This window comes from Anabrus simplex, chromosome 3 (assembly GCF_040414725.1).
Source record: "Anabrus simplex isolate iqAnaSimp1 chromosome 3, ASM4041472v1, whole genome shotgun sequence".
NCBI lineage: Eukaryota > Metazoa > Arthropoda > Insecta > Orthoptera > Tettigoniidae > Anabrus > Anabrus simplex.
In genome coordinates this window covers 105,522,106-105,545,056 of record NC_090267.1, presented here as the reverse complement: position 1 = coordinate 105,545,056, position 22,951 = coordinate 105,522,106, and the positions used below count along the sequence as shown (strand labels likewise).

Sequence of the window (22,951 nt, the reverse complement as noted above, 5' to 3'; positions counted from 1 at the left end):
TACAAGGATCACTGGTATGGGTGAACATCTACATCTTGTGGGTGTAAGTGTAATAGACATAGGAGTACTCCAACTTAATACAATACAATTATCCACTCCCCTCGTCAATTGCATGTCTCGTCTACAAGCCCTCTCCCACAATCATACGTATCTTAAATCAGTTCTTAGATCACTCTAATTTACAACTCTAACCCCACTTTCCCACAATACATTGACACTACTTACATATTTTATCATATTCTCATTTGCCTCCCGCCCTCCCTAACGCTTCCTCTTCAAACAAGACACATAGCTACCGTTTATTCTCATCTCCCCCTCCACCGATCGCGTGTACATTTTCATATCAACACACTGTCGCCCCTCTTCATCTTTTGTTTACGATTTCACTGACACTTTGCCCCCTCTACATCCCCCCATATACGTTGCTCAGATATTTCTTTCCATCTGTCCAAAGTCCTACACTCTCACATATATCCACCCCTCCGTCGTTCCCCTGCCCTCTCCTGATTGTCCCTTATATGTTGGCCCGGTGTGTATGTTTTGTAGAAGTCGCTGAGACGGCCACTCTAGCGTGAAGATTAGTATTCCTTGTGTCCCTGTGCTTTTCCTATATCTCCTAGTCTTATATACGTATTTCCTCACTCTCAATTGTCTAGGTGATACGTCTTTTCCTGAACTACTTTGAAGTGCTTTGAACCCATATTGTGAGTCTGCTGCATGGTCTACTTCCCTCAATCTTCAAGTACTCAGAAAACATTGTCAACTGCATTGGTGTACTACTTTATTGAAATTGTGTGCGTGTGTAGAACTAGTACAAATATAATACAGTATTGTGTCTGGGTGAAATAACGAGCCCAAATCAACTTCACGAACAGAACAGAACAGAACAGCTGTTGACCGAGCCTGCAGAATATCGAAGAGAAAGAAATATTTCGCCTGTTGGTTTGGTAGCGCTGAAGAATTATCGTGTAGTGAACATTTTCGAAGGATAATGCAAATGACATGTTTTAACGAAATTATTCATACTTGCATATGTTATATTAAATACTGTGGTGTTTCTTAAATAATTAAAAGTAGTTCTCAGAACACTGTATGCGCAAATATGTTTCGAACTGGGAATGCTTATGGGTACAACATGTACAGGTTATGTAATCTAGCTGTGGAGGTAAGCTGAAGTGATATTCGTGCAAAAACAGAATAAAGACTCTAACAGAATACAGCAAAATGAAAATTGGCACAACAAACTTAATACTCATTCGAGTGCTCCTTATAAATATATATATTCGTTAATATTCTGCACATCTTCCGACAACATGATAACAATACTAGAACCATGGAAGTCAATACAATAAGTTAGTCCGGCTACATTTTTCTAGCCAATTCGCATTTTTAGGATGCTCAGAATCTTTCAAAAATGATACCCAAAGTAGGCTTACATAAGAGGAGTGATCCTTTCTTTGTGCTTGCCAGAGACCCACCAGCACGTCCCTAAGAGTATTCTTTCTTATATAGGAAATTTAATTCCTACCCTATGACAGTCTGTGATATGTGGACGTTATTCCTGTGTTACTAATGGTCGCAGAGCAATTCCTACTGCCTCCGATAGAGCTCATGTCTCCACTGCTGCCACATTCTTTAAGAAAAATGAAACCCCGGAGTTTGAAAGTGAAGCATGTCTGACTGTTGTAGTTACACTCCACAGGATGTGAGGTAATTAACTGATGAAGTCATTGTGTGTGTAAGAGACCTGCAAATGAAAGTCAGCAGAACTCAATTAACACTTGCCAGATTCCCTTTGCTTGCCTCCAGTCAAATGGTCTTGTCACTGGCTGGACCTAAACAATCCAACTTAATGGTCTTGTCAGTAGCTGGACGTAACCTATCCAGACAAAGGTGGTGGTTTTGGAGACATTTCTTGGGTTACACAGGTGAAAAAAACATATTGAAATGACATGAAGCGATATCTGAAGTAGTGTACAGGAGAGATCCTTCTTTATGCTTGGCAGGGATCCACCAACATGCCCCTAGGAATATTCTTACTTATATAGAATTAAAACTGTGGCACTGTAAATGTCAGATTTTCCACCAATTTCTGTGTTGCTATTTGTCAGTTTAGGTCAGCTGTTGTGAAGACTAGTTTTCTACTGCTTTGATAGACCTCGTATCACGTTTGCTCACAAGGCAACCTCCTTCATTGGAAAGATGAAAACAGCGCAGTTTCAGACTGCCATAGCGTGCGCCGGATCTAAACAATCCATACCAACAGTTTTGTTTATTAGCCAGTCCTAACCTATCTGGACCAATGGTGTTGTCACTAACTGGACCTAACCAGTCTGCACCAGTGGTGTATTCATGCGGGATATTAGAAGCCTGGGGGCTAGGTCATGATTAAACTAGGGGCTTTAGTCCCGCTCCTCTTTGCTTGACCGCAGCCGAGTTATATTGTCACAAGGCGGACCTAACCAATTCAAACCAGTGGTTTTGTCACTGGCTGGACCTAAACTATCCAGCCCAATGGTATTGTGAAGATGACTAGTTCCTAAGTTGGCAGCCTTGTGTTGCCTGCTGTGACATCGTCCAAGCCGCACAATGCTGTATTTATAGTTTCTGTGACATTGTCCGAACTGCGCCATGTTGGATCTCTCCGCTTAGGGTCTACGGAATTGCTAACCAGATACTGGCATATGGTATGTTAGAGGCCGCCCCCAGACCTCTTTTGCTTGCTCCCAGCCCAATGGTCTTGTCATTGCCAAGTTCTTTGTCATGAGTTGGCAACCATGTGTGGCGTGCTGTGATGTGTGAGCCATGCCATGTCGCATTTATGACGTCTCTTTTGCGAACTAGTTAGTAAAGAAAAACCATTTGTGCAAGAATAGTATAACATACTTGTCCATATGTGACATCACAACACCTTTGCCTCATAACTGACCGAAAGAAAGAAAGAAAGAAAGAAAGAAATTGATCTGCATATAGTTCTGTTGCCCAGTTGAGAGGCATAAAGGTTTTAACGATGACTCATTCACTTCTAATAGACTTGAATCCTGTTCCAGTCTCATCGGCAGATGGTTTCTGTACAGTTAATCCTGTAGCTTATATTACTTCTCTGTTGTTGATCATAGGTAAGAGGTGCCCCTCTAGATTAGTGTCAAAATCTGAGTACCTGACTGACATTGTCCTCTTCACCCGAGTTGTGTCCGGCTCCATGGCTAAATGGTTAGTGTGCTGACCTTTGGCCACAGGGGTCCCGGGTTCGATTCCCGGCAGGGTTTGGAATTTTTAACCTTAATTGGTTAATTTCTCTGGCACGGGGGCTGGGTGTATGTGTGGTCTTCATCATCATTTCATCCTCATCATGACGCGCAGGTCACCTACGGGCGTCAAATCGAAACACCTGCATCTGGCGAGCCGAACTTGTCCTCGGACACTCCCAGCACTAAAGGCCGTACGCCATTTCATTTTTTACCTGAGTTGTGTTCCTCCTAAGAGAGTATTTGCCAGTGAAGTAGTTGGTCGTATACGTCTTACATTACTGGGATGAGAGCTTCCTCTGTTATAGGCAGTGTTGTCTTGCATCTTTGGCTGTATAAAATTTGTGATGGTGAGGCACAGATGACTGAGAGTGGCAAATTATTGTAGTCTAGAAACGGTTTACAATAGTCACTGAGATCCTTCTCACATTTTCTTAATATTTCCAAAGGCCTTCTGAGCATTACTTCGTGCGTAGTGAGGAGTGCTTATGATTAGCGTTTTATCTTTGGAGGTGCAAAACTGTCTGCATTCTTCAAATGCAAATGGAATATTATCTGAGACAGTATCAGTGTATCGAAATCTATAGAAGATTTCTGGAATTGTAGAATGGAACTTCATTAAACATCATTAATTTAATAATAATTATTGAGATTTCTTGAAGTCCATTGGCAACATCTGTGGAAAATATGTTGCTGAATGGTCATGCTTCCAACCTGTGCGAAAGGTAATCTATTGAAATTAAGTAGCTGTTATCCTGAAAAACCATAATGTCTCTCCCCTCTCTGCTAAACCTTAATTTGGGTATCGTACGAGGTAACAGATCTTTATAGTAATGATTTGTGTGTTTTTCACACGTGCAGCATTTCTTATAGTACCCTGAAATATCCTCACACAAATTTGGCCGGTATGGTAATAAAATTGTGTGACTTCTGAATTTTTTATTTTTTTATTTTTTACCACTAATTTGACCTTTGTGTAAATAATCCATGATTAATGACCTCAGTGCTGCTATCACTATAATATCTTTTTAAACAGCATTCCTGATTTGATATACGAGTCTTAAAATTTCTTGTACCATGAAGAAATTTTTCGGTAACTTATCCTTGGCAGGCCATTCATTGTGAATGGGTATTCCATCAGTGCCCTAAGTGTTGGGTCACTGGAAGTCCCGTGCTGCAAAACTAAAATTTTAACCTGCTCTCCTAGGGCATTGGAGTTGCTTAAAGAGTGAATGTGCCGTTTCCATTGTCTCAGCATCATTGCTAGTAGTAACCTGTGTTGTTCTACCTGCATAGACTTATACTGAGTCCTCCATTGAAATCCTGATAATCTCTCTCACACTATCTTTCACATGTACTGTATGCTGATGACTTACAAGCGTACTACCACTGTAGACTCATTAACACATCTTGTGTAAATCACTTTAATTCACGACATCTGTCAGTTGATTGATTGATTGATTGATTGATTGATTGATTGATTGATTGATTGGAGTGTAAATCATAATGTCTTATTAAATGTTGCAAAAACACAGCTTATTTGTGTAGGTTACACAAAACTTCTGAGAACTGTTCATCTCAAATCCCTCCCAGGGATAAATATTCCAGACACAGGTATCCCTTTCAGTGACACTGTTAACAACCTAGGTCTAATTTTCAACAGAATCTTATCGTTCATCAAATGTGATCAGAAAAGTTGCCATCCACGCATATTTTAAACTGTAATGCCTCATGTACACCACCTAACACGTGAAAGCTACTTGCTCAAAGTGTGATATTCCCAATAATTGACTATGGTTCAGTCATATATATAACGGTTTATCTGAAACTTTGAGCATTGAACTACAGAGGATGCAAAACACATGTGTTATTATTATTATTATTTATTTTCCACTAATTGTAGTTACAATTTAGGGATGGTGAATGGAGAAAGGGCATAGCCCCATATGTTGGTTACATTACAAACGCCAAGTGTGATGAACACATAAGTCCCTATTACATACAGCTGCAATGGTGAAACATCATGAGTGTCGCGACATTTAGGTAGTCAATTATTTTATTTAGATTAAAATATAATAATAATAATAATGTTTTTATGTCCCACTAACTACTTTTGACAGTTTTCAGAGACACCGAGGTGCCGGAATTTATTCCCGCCAGAGTTCCTTGGCATGCACAAATTTCTGAAAATGAAACTCCATTCTAGCATTATAATGAATTTTAACCTATGGCGTCAGTACATAGCTGAAATAATAGGTTTACAAAGACTACTCTTCAAATTCCCATCCAGTGTACCACTAAATTTATCACATATTTTATTTGCATGACATCATGTATCTTTAACACCTTTAGTCTTCACTGTTTCACAAATACAACTAACTGTATTCAACTAAAGCAGTCCTTAACATCTTACTTCTTGGAGAAATAAGCATAAGGAGGATGAGAACACGCAATCTTGTGTATGTCAATATGAAAGTTGTATATTTTGTTGATAATTTGGCATTTAGGTGAATCCTAATTACAACTGCTATTTTGTTTACATTAAGTAATAATAATGTTATTGTTTTTAACTTCCACTAACTACTGACGGTTTTCGGAGACACCCAGGTGCCGGATTTTAGTCCCGCAGGAATTCTTTTATGTGTCGGTAAGGCTGACGTATTTGAGCACCTTAAAATACTATCGTACTGAGCCAGGTTTGAACCTGCCAAGTTGGGGTCAGTTAGTGCCTCAATTGTCTGAGCCACTGAGACCAGTTTTGTTAGATTCCGGTAGTCTATAATAGTTAATGATGCTTTAGTTTCAAACTTAGTATATAGGCTAATGTATATTTCAATTTTACTCGACTTAGTATCTAAAGAAGCACAATCCTATTTCAAATCTAATTTTAATAATTAAAAAAAAATTTTTTTTTTACAAGTTGCTTTAATTTGCACCGACACAGATAGATCTTATGGCGACAGTGTGACAGGATTCAGGAGGTCAAATGGACTGTAACGCGATTGACCTGTCCAAAGCATTTGATAGGGTGGATCATGGGAGACTGCTGGCAAAAATGAGTGCAATTGGACTAGTAAAAAGAGTGACTGAATGGGTTGCTGTATTTGTAGAAAATAGATCTCAGAGAATTAGAGTAGGCGAAGCTTTATCTGACCCTGTAATAATTAAGAGGGCAATTCCTCAAGACATTATTATTGGAACTTTATGTTTTCTGATATATATAAATGATATGAGTAAAGAAGTGGATTCAGGAGGTCAAATGACTGTATTGCGATTGACCCGTCTAAAGCATTTGATAGGGTGGATCATGGGAGACTGCTGGCAGCAGTTGGATTAGAAAAAAAGTGACTGAATGGGTTGCTGTATTTGTAGAAAATAGATCTCAGAGAATTAGAGTACCCGAAGCTTTATCTGTCCCTGTAATAATTAAGAGGGGAATTCCTCAAGGCAGTATTATTGGACCTTTATGTTTTCTTAGATATATATATAAATGATATGTGTAAACAAGTGGAATCAGAGATATGGCTTTTTTCAGATGATGTTATTCTGTATAGAGTAAAAAATAAGTTACAAAATTGTGAGCAACTGCAACGTGACCTCGATATGATGATAAACAGGGTTAAAAGTTAGGTTGTGAGTTTCACAAATAGAAAAAGTCCTCTCATTTTTAATTACTGCAATGATGGGGTGAAAGTTCCTTTTGGAGATCATTGTAAGTATCTAGGTGTTAATATAAGAAAAGATCTTCATTGGGGTAATTCCAACTAAACTATGGTTCCAATGTATGGGACCCTTACCAGGATTACCTGGTTCAAGAACTGGAAAAAATCCAAAGAAAAGCAGATCGATTTGTTCTGGGCGATTTCCGACTAAAGAGTATCGTTACAAAAATGTTGCAAAGTTTGGGCTGGGAAGAATTGGGAGAAAGAAGACGAGCTGATCGACTAAGTGGTACGTCAAATAAATATTAAAATTTATTTTTCCACCTATTCAATACATAAATAGAGATTTTAATTAAGAAATTAAATCTTGAATAAAATTATAGGGACATGTTTCGCCCTTTAATTAAGGGCATCTTCAGCCTTAATCTCAATCTGAAAGGTAATTAATCAGGTGCCTGATTGTATTAAATGGTGAGCAAATGGTTAACAATAGTTATGATATTCTTAAAATGAAGCCTAAGAAAAGAAAAAAAACATGTCCCTATCATTTTATTCAAATTTAATTTCTTAATTAAAATCTCTATTTATGTATTGAATAGGTGGAATAAATAAATTTTAATATTTATTTGACTTCATTGTACATTTTTTAGTAGATGAATAAGTTTGAGTGGCGTCTTTAAAAGTAGGAAAGATCACAATATGAAGATAAAGTTGGGATTCAAGAGGACAAATTGGGACAAATATTCATTTATAGGAAGGGGAGTTAGGGATTGGAATAACTTACCAAGGGAGATGTTCAATTTCCAATTTCATTGAAATCATTTAAGAAAAGGCTAGGAAAACAACAGATAGGGACTCTGCCACCTGGGCGACTCCCCTAAATGCAGATCAGTATTGATATTGATTGAGGAAAGGGCTAGGGGTGGGAAAGAAATGGCCATGGCCTTAATTAAGGTACAGCTCCAGCATTTGCCTGGTGTGAAAATGGGAAACCATCTTCAGGGCTGCCGACAGTGGGGTTCAAACCCACTATCTCCCAAATACTGAATACTGGCACAATGTACACAATGTACAAAATAATTCTATGTATTTCCTTTCAGATTATGTTTGGTATATTACAAAAAACAATACAAAACTAAAAATCTACAGGAACTGTGTTCCACAAACAAAATACAGGGGTGTCACCTGCAGGTGACATTGGTCAGTATAGTTACAGTTTGCAGTTTGCGGGTAGTTTATTTTAGAGTGCGAGGACAATTGCTGCCCGTAGTGCATATTCGCACTTTCCAGGATGCTGAGCCCATTTAGGTCATTGGTAAGTCTGAAGGCTATGAGGTAATCAAATCGCGTAGCAATTGTCCACAGTTTATGGCCGAACTGCAGAGGTTTTCCGTGGATATGTTGCTTGGTACTGAACGACTGTAATACGGAACAATAGATTCAGCCACTGTAAGATCAGTTGACAGATTTCTTCAAATTACTGACTATTGATTTAGAAGTTTTAACTATTTTCATAGTTTGCAAAGTTTGTCATTGAGGGGTCGGGGTGATATTCATATTATATGAAGGCTGCAAATATTGATCAATTTCTGGAAATGTATTTATTCTCATGCTGTTGAAAACTAAGTTATTGAAGACGTCTGACTTTTATTCTCAAAGCATTCCTATAGTTTTGCAAATTCATTTAGCCGGTCAACAGTAGTACAACGATACAAACACTTATATCATCTGAATTTGTGTTTAACACGTGGTTCCTGAGCGGAGCATATAGCTTGGACATTTTCACAATGAAATTTTTCTTCTTCAATGAACAGTAACTCAAAACACTGTACGTCACCTCACCCAATTGAAAAAAAAAAAAAACCTTCTGTAGCTGCCCACAATGTACTGTACTCTTTCTTAGAAGATGCTGGTTTATTTGTCCCAGAAAGACCTGCTGCCTGCTGCATTTCATTATAAGGTATCGACGTACCGTCATCTGCTGATATATTTATTTTACCGAGCTCGATAGCTGCAGTCGCTTAATTGCGCCCAGTATCCAGTATTCGGGAGATGGTAGGTTCGAACCCCACTATCGGCAGCCCTGAAAATGGTTTTCCGTGATTTCCCATTTTCACACCAGGCAAATGCTGGGGCTGTACCTTAATTAAGGCCACGGCCGCTTCCTTCCCACTCCTAGCCATTTCCTGTCCTATCGTCGCCATAAAGGCGGGTACTCACTAGGAGGCTGCAACATGCAACGCAACGGTTGCTGCAACCATATTTTTCCAATGAATACGCCTTGAGCTTTGTTGCTGCAACCGCTCACAGTGAGACGCGCTGTGATCCATCTGGTTGTCGGTATTCCGGCGAACACAAAGTGGCGCGCAGTGTGTTCGTTGACGTGTTCCAGGCACATTTCGTATTCAGGACGCGCAGAGGTCATGGAGTGGACTGAGGAAGCCTGTCTAAATTTAATAGAATTATATCGCAATTCTACATTATTATGGGACTCTTCAGTGAGGTGCCAAATGATTTCAATGACGTCTCATACAAAAAAAATGTTTAATGAAATGATAAAATTAAATGAACCTTATCTCTATGTGATCTTTTAATTCGTTGATGATTGATTGACACACTTGTGGTACAAATTTACTTATGACTGCCGGGCGAGTTGGTCATGCGGTTAGGGGCGTGCAGCTGAGTACTTGCAACCAGGAGATACCGGTAGTGGGTTCGAACCCCACTGTCGACAGCCCTGAATATGGTCGTGTTTTCCATTTTCACACCAGGCAAATGCTGGGGCTGTACCTCAATTAACGCCACGGCTGCTTCCTTCCCACCGGGTGAGTTGGCTGTGCGGTTAGAAGCACGCGGCTGTGAGCTTGCATCCGGGAGATAGTGGGTTAGAATTCCACTGTCGGCAGCCCTGAAGATGGTTTTCCGTGGTTTCCCATTTTCACACACGGCTGTACCTTAATTAAGGCCACGGCCACTTCCAACTCCTAGGCCTTTCCTATCCCATCGTCGCCATGAGATCTATCTGTGTCGGTGCGACGTAAAGCAAATAAAAAATTACTTATGACTTGCTTGGATATTCTGAAGGGATACTGCAAGCTGGTGAAGCTGTCACCGGTGGCTAAAAATCTCAAAGTAAGTGCCAATATATCTTGAACAGATATAGTTTTTCTACATTTCATGTCCATTGTTTTTATTTTGGGTTCGAACAAATTTAATAAATACTCGAAATCGGTCGGTGATATACGAGTGAAATTCTTAAAATATCCACTTATTTTTTTGCGATTTCAAATCCAGAATCAAATTGGAAATAGCTTTACCTTTGTAAAAGTCACCTTGCCACCAACGACGGGGATGTTTATAGTCCTCGATTAGGTAATGCAGCAGAATATACACGGCACTTATGACGAGTATACTGGACAACATTGTTGCATGTGTCACAACGAACGCTGCGGAACTACTGGTGTTGGCATTGAGGTTTGATGAACGGACACATTATACAAGGTTGCAGCAACCGTTGCGTTGCATGTTGCAGCCTCCTAGTGAGTACCCGCCTTAAGACCTATCTGTCGGTGCGATGTAAAGCAACTAGCAAACAGATATATTTATTTCCACTGTCAACCTCAGTATTCTACCAGGAAGGGGATTGACATTGACAGAATTAGAACTACTTTCCTCATCTGTAAAATGTCCTTCATTTGGAGGAAACATAATGACATCTATAGATGGTGTATTATTACTGTCATTTACCAACATTTCTAGTACCTCATCCAGTGTAAGACTGAAAAGAGGGAGAAAAAGTGAATATCAGATACTATTCATAACTGAAACTGGACAAAAAGGCCTACTTCATGTGACCAATGTCACCTATAGGTGACACCATGCCTTTTAACGGCAATAACATATCCTTAAATTATAATATTGGCCTTAAGAATGCGTCGCTTTCATTACTGAACATTTTAGCAATTTACGAGCATAAAATGCAAAAATAAAATTACCTTTTATCGCACGCTTCTGTGCCATAATGACTTGCAGTTGTTTCTCCTCTGCAATCCAGTCTGTTTCCTCTTTTATCTGAGCGAGAACTGACTGACCAGTGCAGGCTTTGAGTACAAAAATGGTCCATTTCAAGTTATAAGACCTTTCTTTAAATACTTCCAACAGGCAGAGAAGTTCAAGCAGCCTGATGAGCAGGAAATGTTATTAATATTGTCACCTATAGGTGATATTGGGCTTTGACGGGTTAAGTGACTGCAGCTATCGAGCTCAGTAATACTTACCAGTAATTTAATAATATTATAATTAGTGTTGCCCCAGGGCCTCTTAACTTGGGAGCATGGGTTGGCAACCACGGGGCCCTTAGCTGAATCCTGGCATTCTTACCCTTTCTCATGCCAGGCTCCTCCCTTTCATCTATCTTGTCTGATCTTCCTTGGTCAGCTATTATTATTATTATTATTATTATTATTATTATTATTATTATTTTGTCCTGGAAATAAGCCCTTCAGCATACTGACATGAATCTCTTGACCTTTTTTTTAAGTACTAGTTTGCTGCACAGTATTCATATTTTAGCTGTAAAGTTTTATTTGGAAGATAGTTTTGGTTTTGAACCCTGCTGTTGAAGTCTTGAAGGTCCTCCCGCTGTGCTTCTCTACTTTTTCACCAGGCAAATGCCAGTGCTGTAGACTACATTGTCATTATTTTCATCCTCGTATCATATTTTACAGTTAAGTCCCTTAAAGAAATCAGTATATATTACCATTTTCTGACACTTGTGGTAGTTTGCACTGTAATAAATTTGCAGCAGCAATGTTTACACTCTTCGAGACTGAAAGGTTTTTAAAACCAGACTGTCATTGTGTTATAATTTACTCAATACAATATCTCTATTCATTTTGCAATATACATTTGACCATTGATTTTTTGAGTTTTGTTACCTAATTATTTTAATTTGTTATTCAAGAGTTTATTTATTATCTAATGATTATCCTGTTGTATTATTTTTAATGTGAATGTTTATAGTGCAGCAGATGCAAGTATACTTTGCCTGAAAAACTGAAACAAAAAATAGCTGACGGTCCTGGTTTGGAGCATTTTATTAAAAGTTCTGATCAAGAAGAAGAGGACTGGAGCAATTATGACGGAAAATTAAAGAGGGAGAAAGGAGAATCTGAACGCCTTCGATTACCACCTTGGTTGAAAACCACTATCCCAACTGGTACAAATTTTAATAAAATTAAAGGTCAACTGCGTAATCTGAACTTGCACACTGTGTGTGAGGAGGCTCGGTGTCCAAACATCGGTGAATGCTGGGGAGGTGGTACACATGGCACTGCTACAGCTACTATCATGGTAAGTATTGCTAGTGGAAGTTTTGATGTATAATCAACCATTATCTCTGTTGCATTATTCCAAATTGTTAACGTATTGATCCAGCTACTAGGAGACACTTGCACTCGTGGCTGCAGGTTCTGTTCAGTGAAGACTTCTCGTGCTCCTCCACCACCTGATTCCAAGGAACCTGTTAACACTGCAACTGCAATTGCTTCGTGGGGCCTCGATTATGTTGTATTGACATCAGTGGACAGAGATGGTAAGTCAAGCAATTGCTATTCATTTACTCATTAGATATTTATTGAATGGGTGCTGTTATTTTAAAAATAGAATATTACAGAAAAATTAACACTTTTTATATCGCAGGAGCTTGAAAATAAATATAGAGGGAGAAATGATATCGGGCTACATTTCCTCATGATCTCCTGTGTTATTAGTTCATTATCTTAATGTATTTTCTTTTATGCCTCTTGAGATAATGTTTGCACTAAGGTCTGTTAGGAACCTTCAGAATGACCCTTGTTGACTGTAGTGTAAAATGGGAAAAGAAATGGAAAGGAGGAGAAAGGATCTGCTAAGTTGCTTTGTGAAACGTCAAGTTAGATGTGCCTTTAGATCCTTGCTTGATTGTAGTTTTCCATTCAAAGATCCAAGGTGCAAATTTCAGTGCTAAGAGCAACTTTTCTGGGTGTATATTTCCGTAGCTTTGTCACCGCTATGAGACAACCCACATATACATGAAGAGCTAATGACTGCTGGGTCTCTAGTATTTGAAATGAGAACTAACAACAAACTTTCATCAGAACTTACTTTATTCTATTTTTATCCCCACAGCACTACCACTTCAATCCATTTTCATTCTTTTTCGTTAAATGGGGTGTCTAGTATCAAACATGACCGAGCGAGTTGGCCGTGCGGTTAGAGGCGCGCAGCTGTATGCTTGCATCCGGGAGATAGTGGGTTCAAATCTCACTGTTGGCGGCCCTGAAGATGGTTTTCCGTGGCTTCCCATTTTCACACTAGGCAAATGCTGGGGCTGTACCTTAAGGCCATGACCACTTCCTTCCAACTCCTAGGCCTTTCCTTTCCCATCATTGCCAAAAGACCATCTGTGTCAGTGCGACGTAAAGCCACTAGCAAAAAATGTATCAAACATAGACGAAAGCCATTTTGTTTATTTTACAGTAGTCACATTTTTGTTTCTCTATATTAACCTTACAAGTTATAAATCTCATTTTCCAACCGTATTGGAGTTCAGAGTATCAAATTATTATAATTAATGAACCACCTTTCCAATACACAAAATCCTCATATTTAGGATGAAACCATTTAATCACAAATTGGACATGTTTCACTCAACTTTGTGAGCATCATCAGCAATAGTTAACATAAGTCATTGGTGGGTCAGGGCCCTGATCCTGGTGTATATCACAAAAGAATGTCTAATATACATTGATAAAAATATATAAATTTAACACTTTAAAAATAATCAATAAGATTATTTATGTCTATTAAAACAAAAATTTTAATCATTCAAATTGTTTAAAATGTAAAACGGAATGGATGGCTTAAATGTTAAAAATAGTATATGGTAATTAGATGTTCTTAAAAATCGTTGCCCAACATATCTACGCTCGATTATATTAGACTGTTTATGATAAAATCAGTTTTTCATATCAGGGTGAGTTCTTATTATAGACCATGTTGCTGTTTTTTAAGAATAAACATGATGAGACGCTAAAATCGCACATGATGACTGAAAAACGAGTTCACTGGTGTTGAAATGTCGTCCAGATCGGCGTAATTTAGCCTTTATGGGACTCCTTGCGTTGTAATTTCTGCCATTGTTTTATGCAGAAATTGTTCTTCTAACGGAAAAAATGCTGATGTATTATATGAAATTGTTCGAATGTATCCCGTGTGTGAACTGGTCCCTTGTTTATTTACTTAGGTTTGACGGTAACTTGACGGTAACGGTAACAGTTACCGTCAAACCTAAGTAAATAACCAAGGGACCAGTTCACACACGGGATACATTCGATCAATTTCATATAATAGATCAGCATTTTTTCGGTTAGAAGAACAATTTCATGTTATTACTGCATAAAATAATGGCAGAAATTACAACGCAAGGATTCCCATAAAGGCTAAATTACGCCGATCTAGACGACATTTTATCACCAGTGAACTCGTTTTTCAACCATCATGTGCGATTTTAGCGTTTCTCATCATGTTTATTCTTAAAAAACAGCAACATAGTCTATAATAAGAACTCACCCTCTTATGAAAAACTGATTTTATCATAAACAGTCTAATATAATCGAGCGTAGATATGTTGGACAACGATTTTTAAGAACATCTAATTACCATATACTATTTTTAACATTTAAGCCATCCATTCCGTTTTACATTTTAAACAATTTGAATGATTAAAATTTTTGTTTTAATAGACATAAATAATCTTATTGATTATTTTTAAAGTGTTAAATTTATATATTTTTATCAATGTATATTAGACATTCTTTACCGAGCTCGATAGCTGCAGTCGCTTAAGTGGGGCCAGTATCCAGTATTCGGGAGATAGTAGGTTCGAACCCCACTGTCGGCAGCCCTGAAAATGGTTTCCCTGTGGTTTCCCATTTTCACACCAGGCAAATGCTGGGGCTGTACCTTAATTAAGGCCACGGCCGCTTCCTTCCATTTCCTAGCCCTTCCCCATCCCATCGTCGCCATAAGGCCTATCTGTGTCGGTGCGACGTAAAGCAACTAGCAAAAAAAAAAATTAGACATTCTTTTGTAATATACATCAGGATCAGGGCCCTGACCCACCAATGACTTATGTTAACTATTGCTGATGATGCTCACAAAGTTGAGTGAAACATGTCCAATTTGTGATTAAATGGTTTCATCCTAAATATAAGGATTTTGTGTATTGGAAAGGTGGTTCATTAATTATAATAATTTGATACTATATTAACCTCCCGTTACAAGTGGGAATTTTTTTTTTGCCATATTGCCAGCCCTATGAACAAGAAAACCATGCTCAACATTTAAGAATTTCATTCTAAGGCAATGTAAAACACGTTCCAATATGACGATGTCCATACTTGAAATTAAGATTGCCTTATGTCCATTTTTGATACAAACATCCATGTAATTGCCTACTTTTGAAACAAACTATCCCAATATTTGGAAAAAAGTTGCAGGATGACATGAAAGTTAACTTCAACTGTTTAAAAGAAATAATAATGAAAATATGAAAGAAATAAGTTTATTCTTATAGGCTACTTTGTTAAATAATTTAACATTAATTTCAGTTCTTGCTTCATTGTATTTCTGGGTAAATAACCTATAGTTCATCACACAGGTCTTCAAAACTGATTCATAATCATTAACAGCTTGTTCATTTTCACTACATCTGTTCTTATTAATGACTTCGACATACCACTTAAGAGAGGCATTTAATTTCCACTGTTTTCCGAAGTGCTTACCTAGTTATTCGTCAACATCTGTAAGTTTCTGTGGGTTTACATTCACGCCAATGTCAATATGTAAAAGCTTCATTAACATTAGACTTGCCTGTCCTGTCTTTGTGATCTTGTGCTCAATACTTGTGTCCAAATAGTAGCCTACCTCTTTTAGTGCACCTGAATACAATTCTTTTACACCTTGAAATCTTGAATTAAAGTTAAGTAGCAGATTTCAGATAAATCTGCGCTTGTTCTTTCCAATCCAGTGGTTCCTAGGTTTGTCCAATCACTTTCCTTGTGCCGTACCTTTTGAACACTTCGTGATATTCATCAGGTCTTTCTCAATGAGTCTAAAAATCCTATCTGAGGGCAAATATGTGTCTCTAGTAACTGAAAATACCAGTTCTAATTTGTCAACAGAAGATGGTGCATACATTGTTAGCCACTTTGCACACATCGCAAATATATTATTGTTTTTATTTTGGCTGGTGCAGCCATCAGCAATCAACTTGACTGAAGCGAATCCCTGTAAATCTTTCGATCGTAACTCATTGAAAACCACTGATGCCATTTCGTTTGATGATTTCCTTGCCTCATTGTCCAGCCACGTATGAACAGACACATTGTCAGGGCACAGTTTGCTTTGAGATGTGCCTATTACAGCAGACAGATTGTAACAGTAGAGTTGTCTGGAATAATAAGCTGAGTGATCATTTAATTTTTGCAAAATGAGGTTGATTTTTTTTTTTTTTTGCACTCATAGGACATTAAAAAACAGTCCTCCTCTTTTTCCTTCAGATGTCAATAAAAATTCTCTGCTTGTTTTTTGTGGATGGTTCTCTTCAAAATTAAGGTTGATCTTTCCACCATGTTGTTCAAATTTAATATGTAACTCTAGTTCCAAGCATGTACTGCACTCATCTGTGCCTGGAGAAGGAAACCCTAACTTGAAACTGGTATTAAAAATGTGCTGAACGTAAGCTTCGTTCACTTGCAATTCCACTTCTCTACCTTCATTATGCATACGCCATAGTTTGCTCATAGCTCAGACGGTAAATATTTACATGCACTTTTGTTGCGACTGTAATGAAATTCTACATCCTGAAGGCTTTTAATGAAGTTTATCAATCAATCAATACTGATCTGCATTTAGGGCAGTCGCCCAGGTGGCAGATTCCCTATCTGTTGCTTTCCTAGCCTTTTCCTAAATGATTTCAAAGAAATTGGAAATTTATTGAACATCTCCCTTGGTAAGTTATTCCAGTCCCTAACTCCCCTTCCTATAAATGAATATTTGCCGCAGTTTGTCCCCTTGAATTCTAACTTTATCTTAATATTGTGATCTTTCCTACTTTTATAAACGCCATTCAAACTTATTCGTCTACTAATGTCATTCCACGCCATCTCTCCTCTGACAGCTCGGAACATACCACTTAGTCGAGCAGCTCTTCTTCTTTCTCTCAGTTCTTCCCAACCTAAACATTTCAACATTTTTGTAACGCTACTCTTTTGTCAGAAATCACCCAGAACAAATCGAGCTGCTTTTCTTTGGATATTTTCCAGTTCTTGAATCAGGTAATCCTGGTGAGGGTCCCATACACTGGAACCATACTCTAGTTGGGGTCTTACCAGAGACTTATATACACTCTCCTTTCCATCCTTACTACAACCCCTAAACACCCTCATAACCATGTGCAGAGATCTGTACCCTTTATTTACAATCCCATTTATGTGATTACCCCAATGAAGATCTTTCCTTATATTAACAACTAGATACTTACAATGATCCCCAAAAGGAACTTTCACCCCATTAACGCAGTAATTAAAACTGAGAGGACTTTTCCTATTTGTGAAACTCACCCCGTTTATCAACATACCATTGCCTGCTGTCCATCTCACAACATATTCGAGGTCACGTTGCAGTTGCTCACAATCTTGTAACTTATTTATCACTCTATAGAGAATAACATCATCCGCAAAAAGCCTTAGCTCCGATTCCACTCCTTTACTCATATCATTTATATATATAAAAAAACATAAAGGTCCGATAATACTGCCTTGAGGAATTCCCCTCTTAATTATTACAGGGTCAGATAAAGCTTCACCTACTCTAATTCTCTGAGATCTATTTTCTAGAAATATAGCAACCCATTCAGTCACTCTTTTGTCTAGTCCAATTGCACGCATTTTTGCCAGTAGTCTCCCATGATCCACCCTATCAAATGCTTTAGACAGGTCAATCACGATACAGTCCATTTGACCTCCAGAATCCAAGATACCAAGCTCGATAGCTGCAGTCGCTTAAGTGCGGCCAGTATCCAGTATTCGGGAGATAGTAGGTTCGAACCCCACTGTCGGCAGCCCTGAAAATGGTTTTCCGTGGTTTCCCATTTTCACACCAGGCAAATGCTGGGGCTGTACCTTAATTAAGGCCATGGCCGCTTCCTTCCCACTCCTAGCCCTTCCCTGTCCCATCGTCGCCATAAGACCTATCTGTGTCGGTGTGACGTAAAGCAACTAGCAAAAAAAAAAAAAAAAAGAATCCAAGATATCTGCTATATCTTGCTGGAATCCTACAAGTTGAGCTTCAGTGGAATAACCTTTCCTAAAACCGAATTGCCTTCTATCGAACCAGTTATTAATTTCACAAAAATGTCTAATATAATCAGAAAGAATGCATTCCCAAAGCTTACATACAATGCATGTCAAACTTCCTGGACTGTAATTTTCAGCTTTATGTCTATCACCCTTTCCTTTATACACAGGGGCTACTGTAGCAACTCTCCATTCATCTGGCATAGCTCCTCCGACCAAACAATAATCAAATAAGTACTTCAGATACGGTACTATATCCCAACCCGTTGTCTTTAGCATATCCCCAGAAATCTGATCAATTCCAGCTGCTTTTCTAGTTTTCAACTTTTGTATCTTATTGTAAATGTCATTGTTATCATATGTAAATTTTATTACTTCTTTGGCCTTAGTCTCCTCCTCTATCTCGACATCATCCTTGTAACCAACAATCTTTACATACTGCTGACTGAATACTTCTGCCTTTTGAAGATCCTCACATACACACTCCCCTTGTTCATTAATTATTCCTGGAATGTCCTTCTTGGAACCTGTTTCTGCCGTAAAATACCTATACATACCCTTCCATTTTTCACTAAAATTTGTATGACTGCCAATTATGCTTGCCATCATGTTATCCTTAGCTGCCTTCTTTGCTAGATTCAATTTTCTAGTAAAGGAGTTAGCTGTAACAATTCCAGCATTGGTATTAACTGATCTCAAAGCAATATACAGTATTCATGCTTAATGGGAGTAAGTTTTTGAGTTAATTATAATTTAGTTACTAAATAACTAAATATTGATTCTAATTGAGGGTAACACGCATATGATTTTAGTTTCCTAGCACATTCACACTGTCTTCCATATTAAACGAAAATATTTCCCCAAATACTTATATGTAAAACACTGAAAGAAAAAACAAAACAAAAACATTAACATGCACTGACAATAGAATGTAAACAAATGGTCGCCATGACAGTTTGAAGTCATTTGTAGCAGTATGATTGGCTGAAACGGTCATGTCCGTTTTTGATAGAAACTATGTTTTTAGGTGTCCAATTATGAAATAAACTGTATATTTCTATGTTAAAAATGAAATACAAATGTTTGTTTATGAAAGACATGGGCCACTAATTCAGAGAGAGCATTAAAAATACTATAAGGACCGATCTTTAATGCAATTCCAATCAGTCAGTACTGATCTGCATTTAGGACAGTTGCGCAGGGGGCAGATTTCCTGTCTGTTGTTTTCCTAGCCTTTTCTTAAATTATTTCAAAGAAATTGGATATTTCTTGAGCATCTCCCTTGGTAAGTTATTCCAATCCCTAACTCCCCTTTCCATAAACAAATATTTGCCCCAATTTGTCCTCTTGAATTCAAACTTTATCTTCATATTGTGATCGTTCCTACTTTTAAAACACCACTGAAACTTATTTGTCTACTAATGTCATTCCACGCCATCTCTTCGTTGACAGTTTGGAACATACACTTATTATAAGTTATTATCCTCATGATTATTCTGTATTGAAAGTTATTATACAAGAAAATAACAAAGGTATTTTATTGGTCACCTATTCAATAGTATCCACTTTTATGTGGTTACATTTATGTACAGCTATAGAGTTTTACGGTACATGTTTCGCCCTTTCTAGAGGGCATCTTCATTCTTACGACAATCTTAAAATGTTGAACTTAAATATTAAACAAAATGTGAAACAAGAATCTAGAAAATTAACATTGTAAAGCTAAAACTAGCACACAAAGTCATTTAAAATGTGGACAACACTACATTAAAACTGTGATAACATAATAGATTATAACTATCTCAACGCCAGTCGAAATCCATGCATCTGAAACTAAAACTAGATCTTCATTTTCTATAACGTGTGGAACTTGTATATTCTCGAGTATGTATGTATGTATGTATGTATGACCGGGCGAGTTGGCCGTGCGCGTAGAGGCGCGCGGCTCTGACCTTGCATCCAGGAGATAGTAGGTTCGAATCCCACTATCGGCAGCCGTGAAGATGGTTTTCTGTGGTTTCCCATTTTCACATCAGGCAAATGCTGGGGCTGTACCTTAATTAAGGCCACGGCCGCTTCCTTCCAACTCCTAGGCCTTTCCTATCCCATTGTCGCCATAAGACCTATCTGTGTCGGTGCAACGTAAAGCCCCTAGCAAAAAAAATAAAATAAATGGATGTATGTATGTATGTATTGAGACCTTTCCCATCAACTCCCATAGCTCATGGGACCTTGTGACGATGCACATTTACCCCGACCGGGTCATGAACACATGCGACCACGCGCCACAGAAATTAACAGTCAAGGGACCTTTTCTGTCTAGTGACAAATGCCGCCTCATTTGGATTGAGATGACTAATCCGAACACATGAGATGACAAATGCCCTATTTGACATAGCGAGGTCAACTGCTACCCTTCTGTTCCGAAACATGAGCATGAGCCTTTCATGGCCATGGTGCGTCCGCAGCTACGAATTACAACCAACTTAAATCTAACTTACAGGCTTAAAATGAACGGAAGAGATAACGATGCAATTATCGGCACAGATAAGCAAAAATAAAGTTTTCTAAAGGTTTAGTGAACTCTCGTTGCAACACATAGACACTTTACAACCTTGATTATTAAATTCATAAATTTATACAATTAGATTTGACACCCAATAAAGCAACGGGAAACAAATTCCACGCTGTCATTTAAGTACACTCACAGTCCACAACTTCACAAGTGTCTCTATGTGGACTATTGAAATTATGGTGTCGAAGTTTATGATAGAACAAATCACACATTTATTAAGTACTTGAGTATTAATTCCTTTCCATCCAAACAAATCGGAAAAGGTTGAATTACCTTTCTAAAATTTCACTTGGTATAACTGGTTTTGTTGTTGATCAGCCCTATGTTTTATTTCAGCTGTTGAATACGACAAACATTTACCTTTCACAATATGATAATACAACACTTGACTATTTACAGTGATAATCTACGACCTTGCGAATGTGCGATATTCCTGTGGGAAGACTCCCAATTTACATATTCAAAACACTTATTTACTTGAAATTAGTCTTAGAGTGGCCGCCTAAATTAAATAAAGTACGAATGAATTATATGTAAAATATAAATTACAAGAAAGCAATAAACAAATTCCACATAATCACAACATAATCCCAGGAATAAGAAAAGTAAACAGAACTCTGGTGGAAACAAATCACCACATTTGATGAACCTACTGTACATGTCATAAGGATCTCAACCCCTTCACATGAAATAAACTACAAATGGATTCTCACGAAATCTAACTTCAATAAAACAATGATTATCTAAACATCATGTTCACATACTTCTACAACCTGGAAAAGAAAACACATATAACACAAATAATGGCTGCATTTGTTTTATTATTGTACGCTGCTGTGTGACTAACAGTTCTCATCGTGCCCCAAGGTTCAAAGTAGTGACCTCGATTCCTTCCATATCAGGTCTCCTGAAAATCAAAACCCTATCTACCGCATCATTAGGGGTAACAAGTAAAAATACGTCTCCTAATAACATAAGAACACAGTATCTGAAAAACTTTCATTTCCTCGCCAAGCGGCATAGAGATGTCGACTCGCCGGTCTTACTCTCAAAAGCAGCAACCCTCGGGTCGCCTGCCATAAATCACATGGGACAGCCCTCCCGAAGGGACAATAACCTACTTGAAACAAACTTCTCCACACATTAATGCACTCTCAATGCATGGTCAGCGGCTAATTATATTAACGCAATAATGCCGACGCACTTATAAACATGCTAAAATCAGCTTGGGTGTTCATCATATCCTATATATTGAAATGGGAATGCCCTGCGAGCATTCACGTTCATGTATTTCTTGAGGAAAACTCGCTAACACCCGGCTGTATGCATTCAAAACAAGCGCCGAGCGCGCAGGCATTGTGGGGGACAGCATGCAAGCAAGCGCTGCTCCAGCTTGCCAGCCAAGGCCAAGTGACGTCACACCGAAAGTTCTTTTCGATTCTATGGCATCTCATAACGAACGGAAGGTTAAATCATAATTTCGAGAACGTCACCTTGTAGGCCTGGACAACAAATGCTACTACCCAAAATTTCATTAAAATCGGTGGAAGGATGGCCGAGATATGAATTTTTTAAGATGCTCACATTTACAGTCTCGCCGTCCGACCTTGGTCAATAAAAGGAGGTTGCCAGCCTTAAGTGGGTCAGTGCGAGCGAGCGCATCGTGGTGAACCAGTCGCCTTGCTATGTAATGCGATTTGTTACTTTGTCCGGCTTAGGACCGGGGTTCGAAAGTACGTAATACTAGTGTTGAAAACCTTCTCTGTGGACTCTAACTTCGCGTGTAAGCAAAAGCTTATTCTTGTTAATTTCAGTCTGTTGAGCTGTGTAACATCATTTCGTTTTGTGAAGAGACTGTACATTTTGAAACTGTGCTTGAAGGACTTAGGGCATAAAGACTGTGCTTTAGTTTTTTCCTCTACAAGAGACTATGTTAGGCCATTTCGTAAAATTATGCCATAGTGACAGAACAATTTTTTTATGGACAGTGTCACTTTATTTCGTAAAGAGCAGTGCCTACTTTTCTTTCAAAGACTGTGTCAGTCACTCCGTGAGAAAAACAGTGTC

The 22,951-nt window shown here is 38.3% G+C and overlaps 1 protein-coding gene across 1 annotated transcript in view; it reads left to right on the top strand.

The window, feature by feature from the left end:
- The first annotated feature begins 904 nt into the window (after positions 1-904).
- Positions 905-22,951, top strand: part of Las (lipoyl synthase, mitochondrial) — a 111,267-nt gene continuing 89,220 nt past the window's right edge. Inside the window, exons 1-3 of the mRNA XM_067142668.2 lie at positions 905-1,165; positions 11,933-12,262; positions 12,347-12,503. Coding sequence (XP_066998769.1) covers positions 1,103-1,165; positions 11,933-12,262; positions 12,347-12,503 — 550 coding nt within the window. The 5' untranslated portion in view covers positions 905-1,102. The remainder of the gene's footprint in view (positions 1,166-11,932; positions 12,263-12,346; positions 12,504-22,951) is intronic.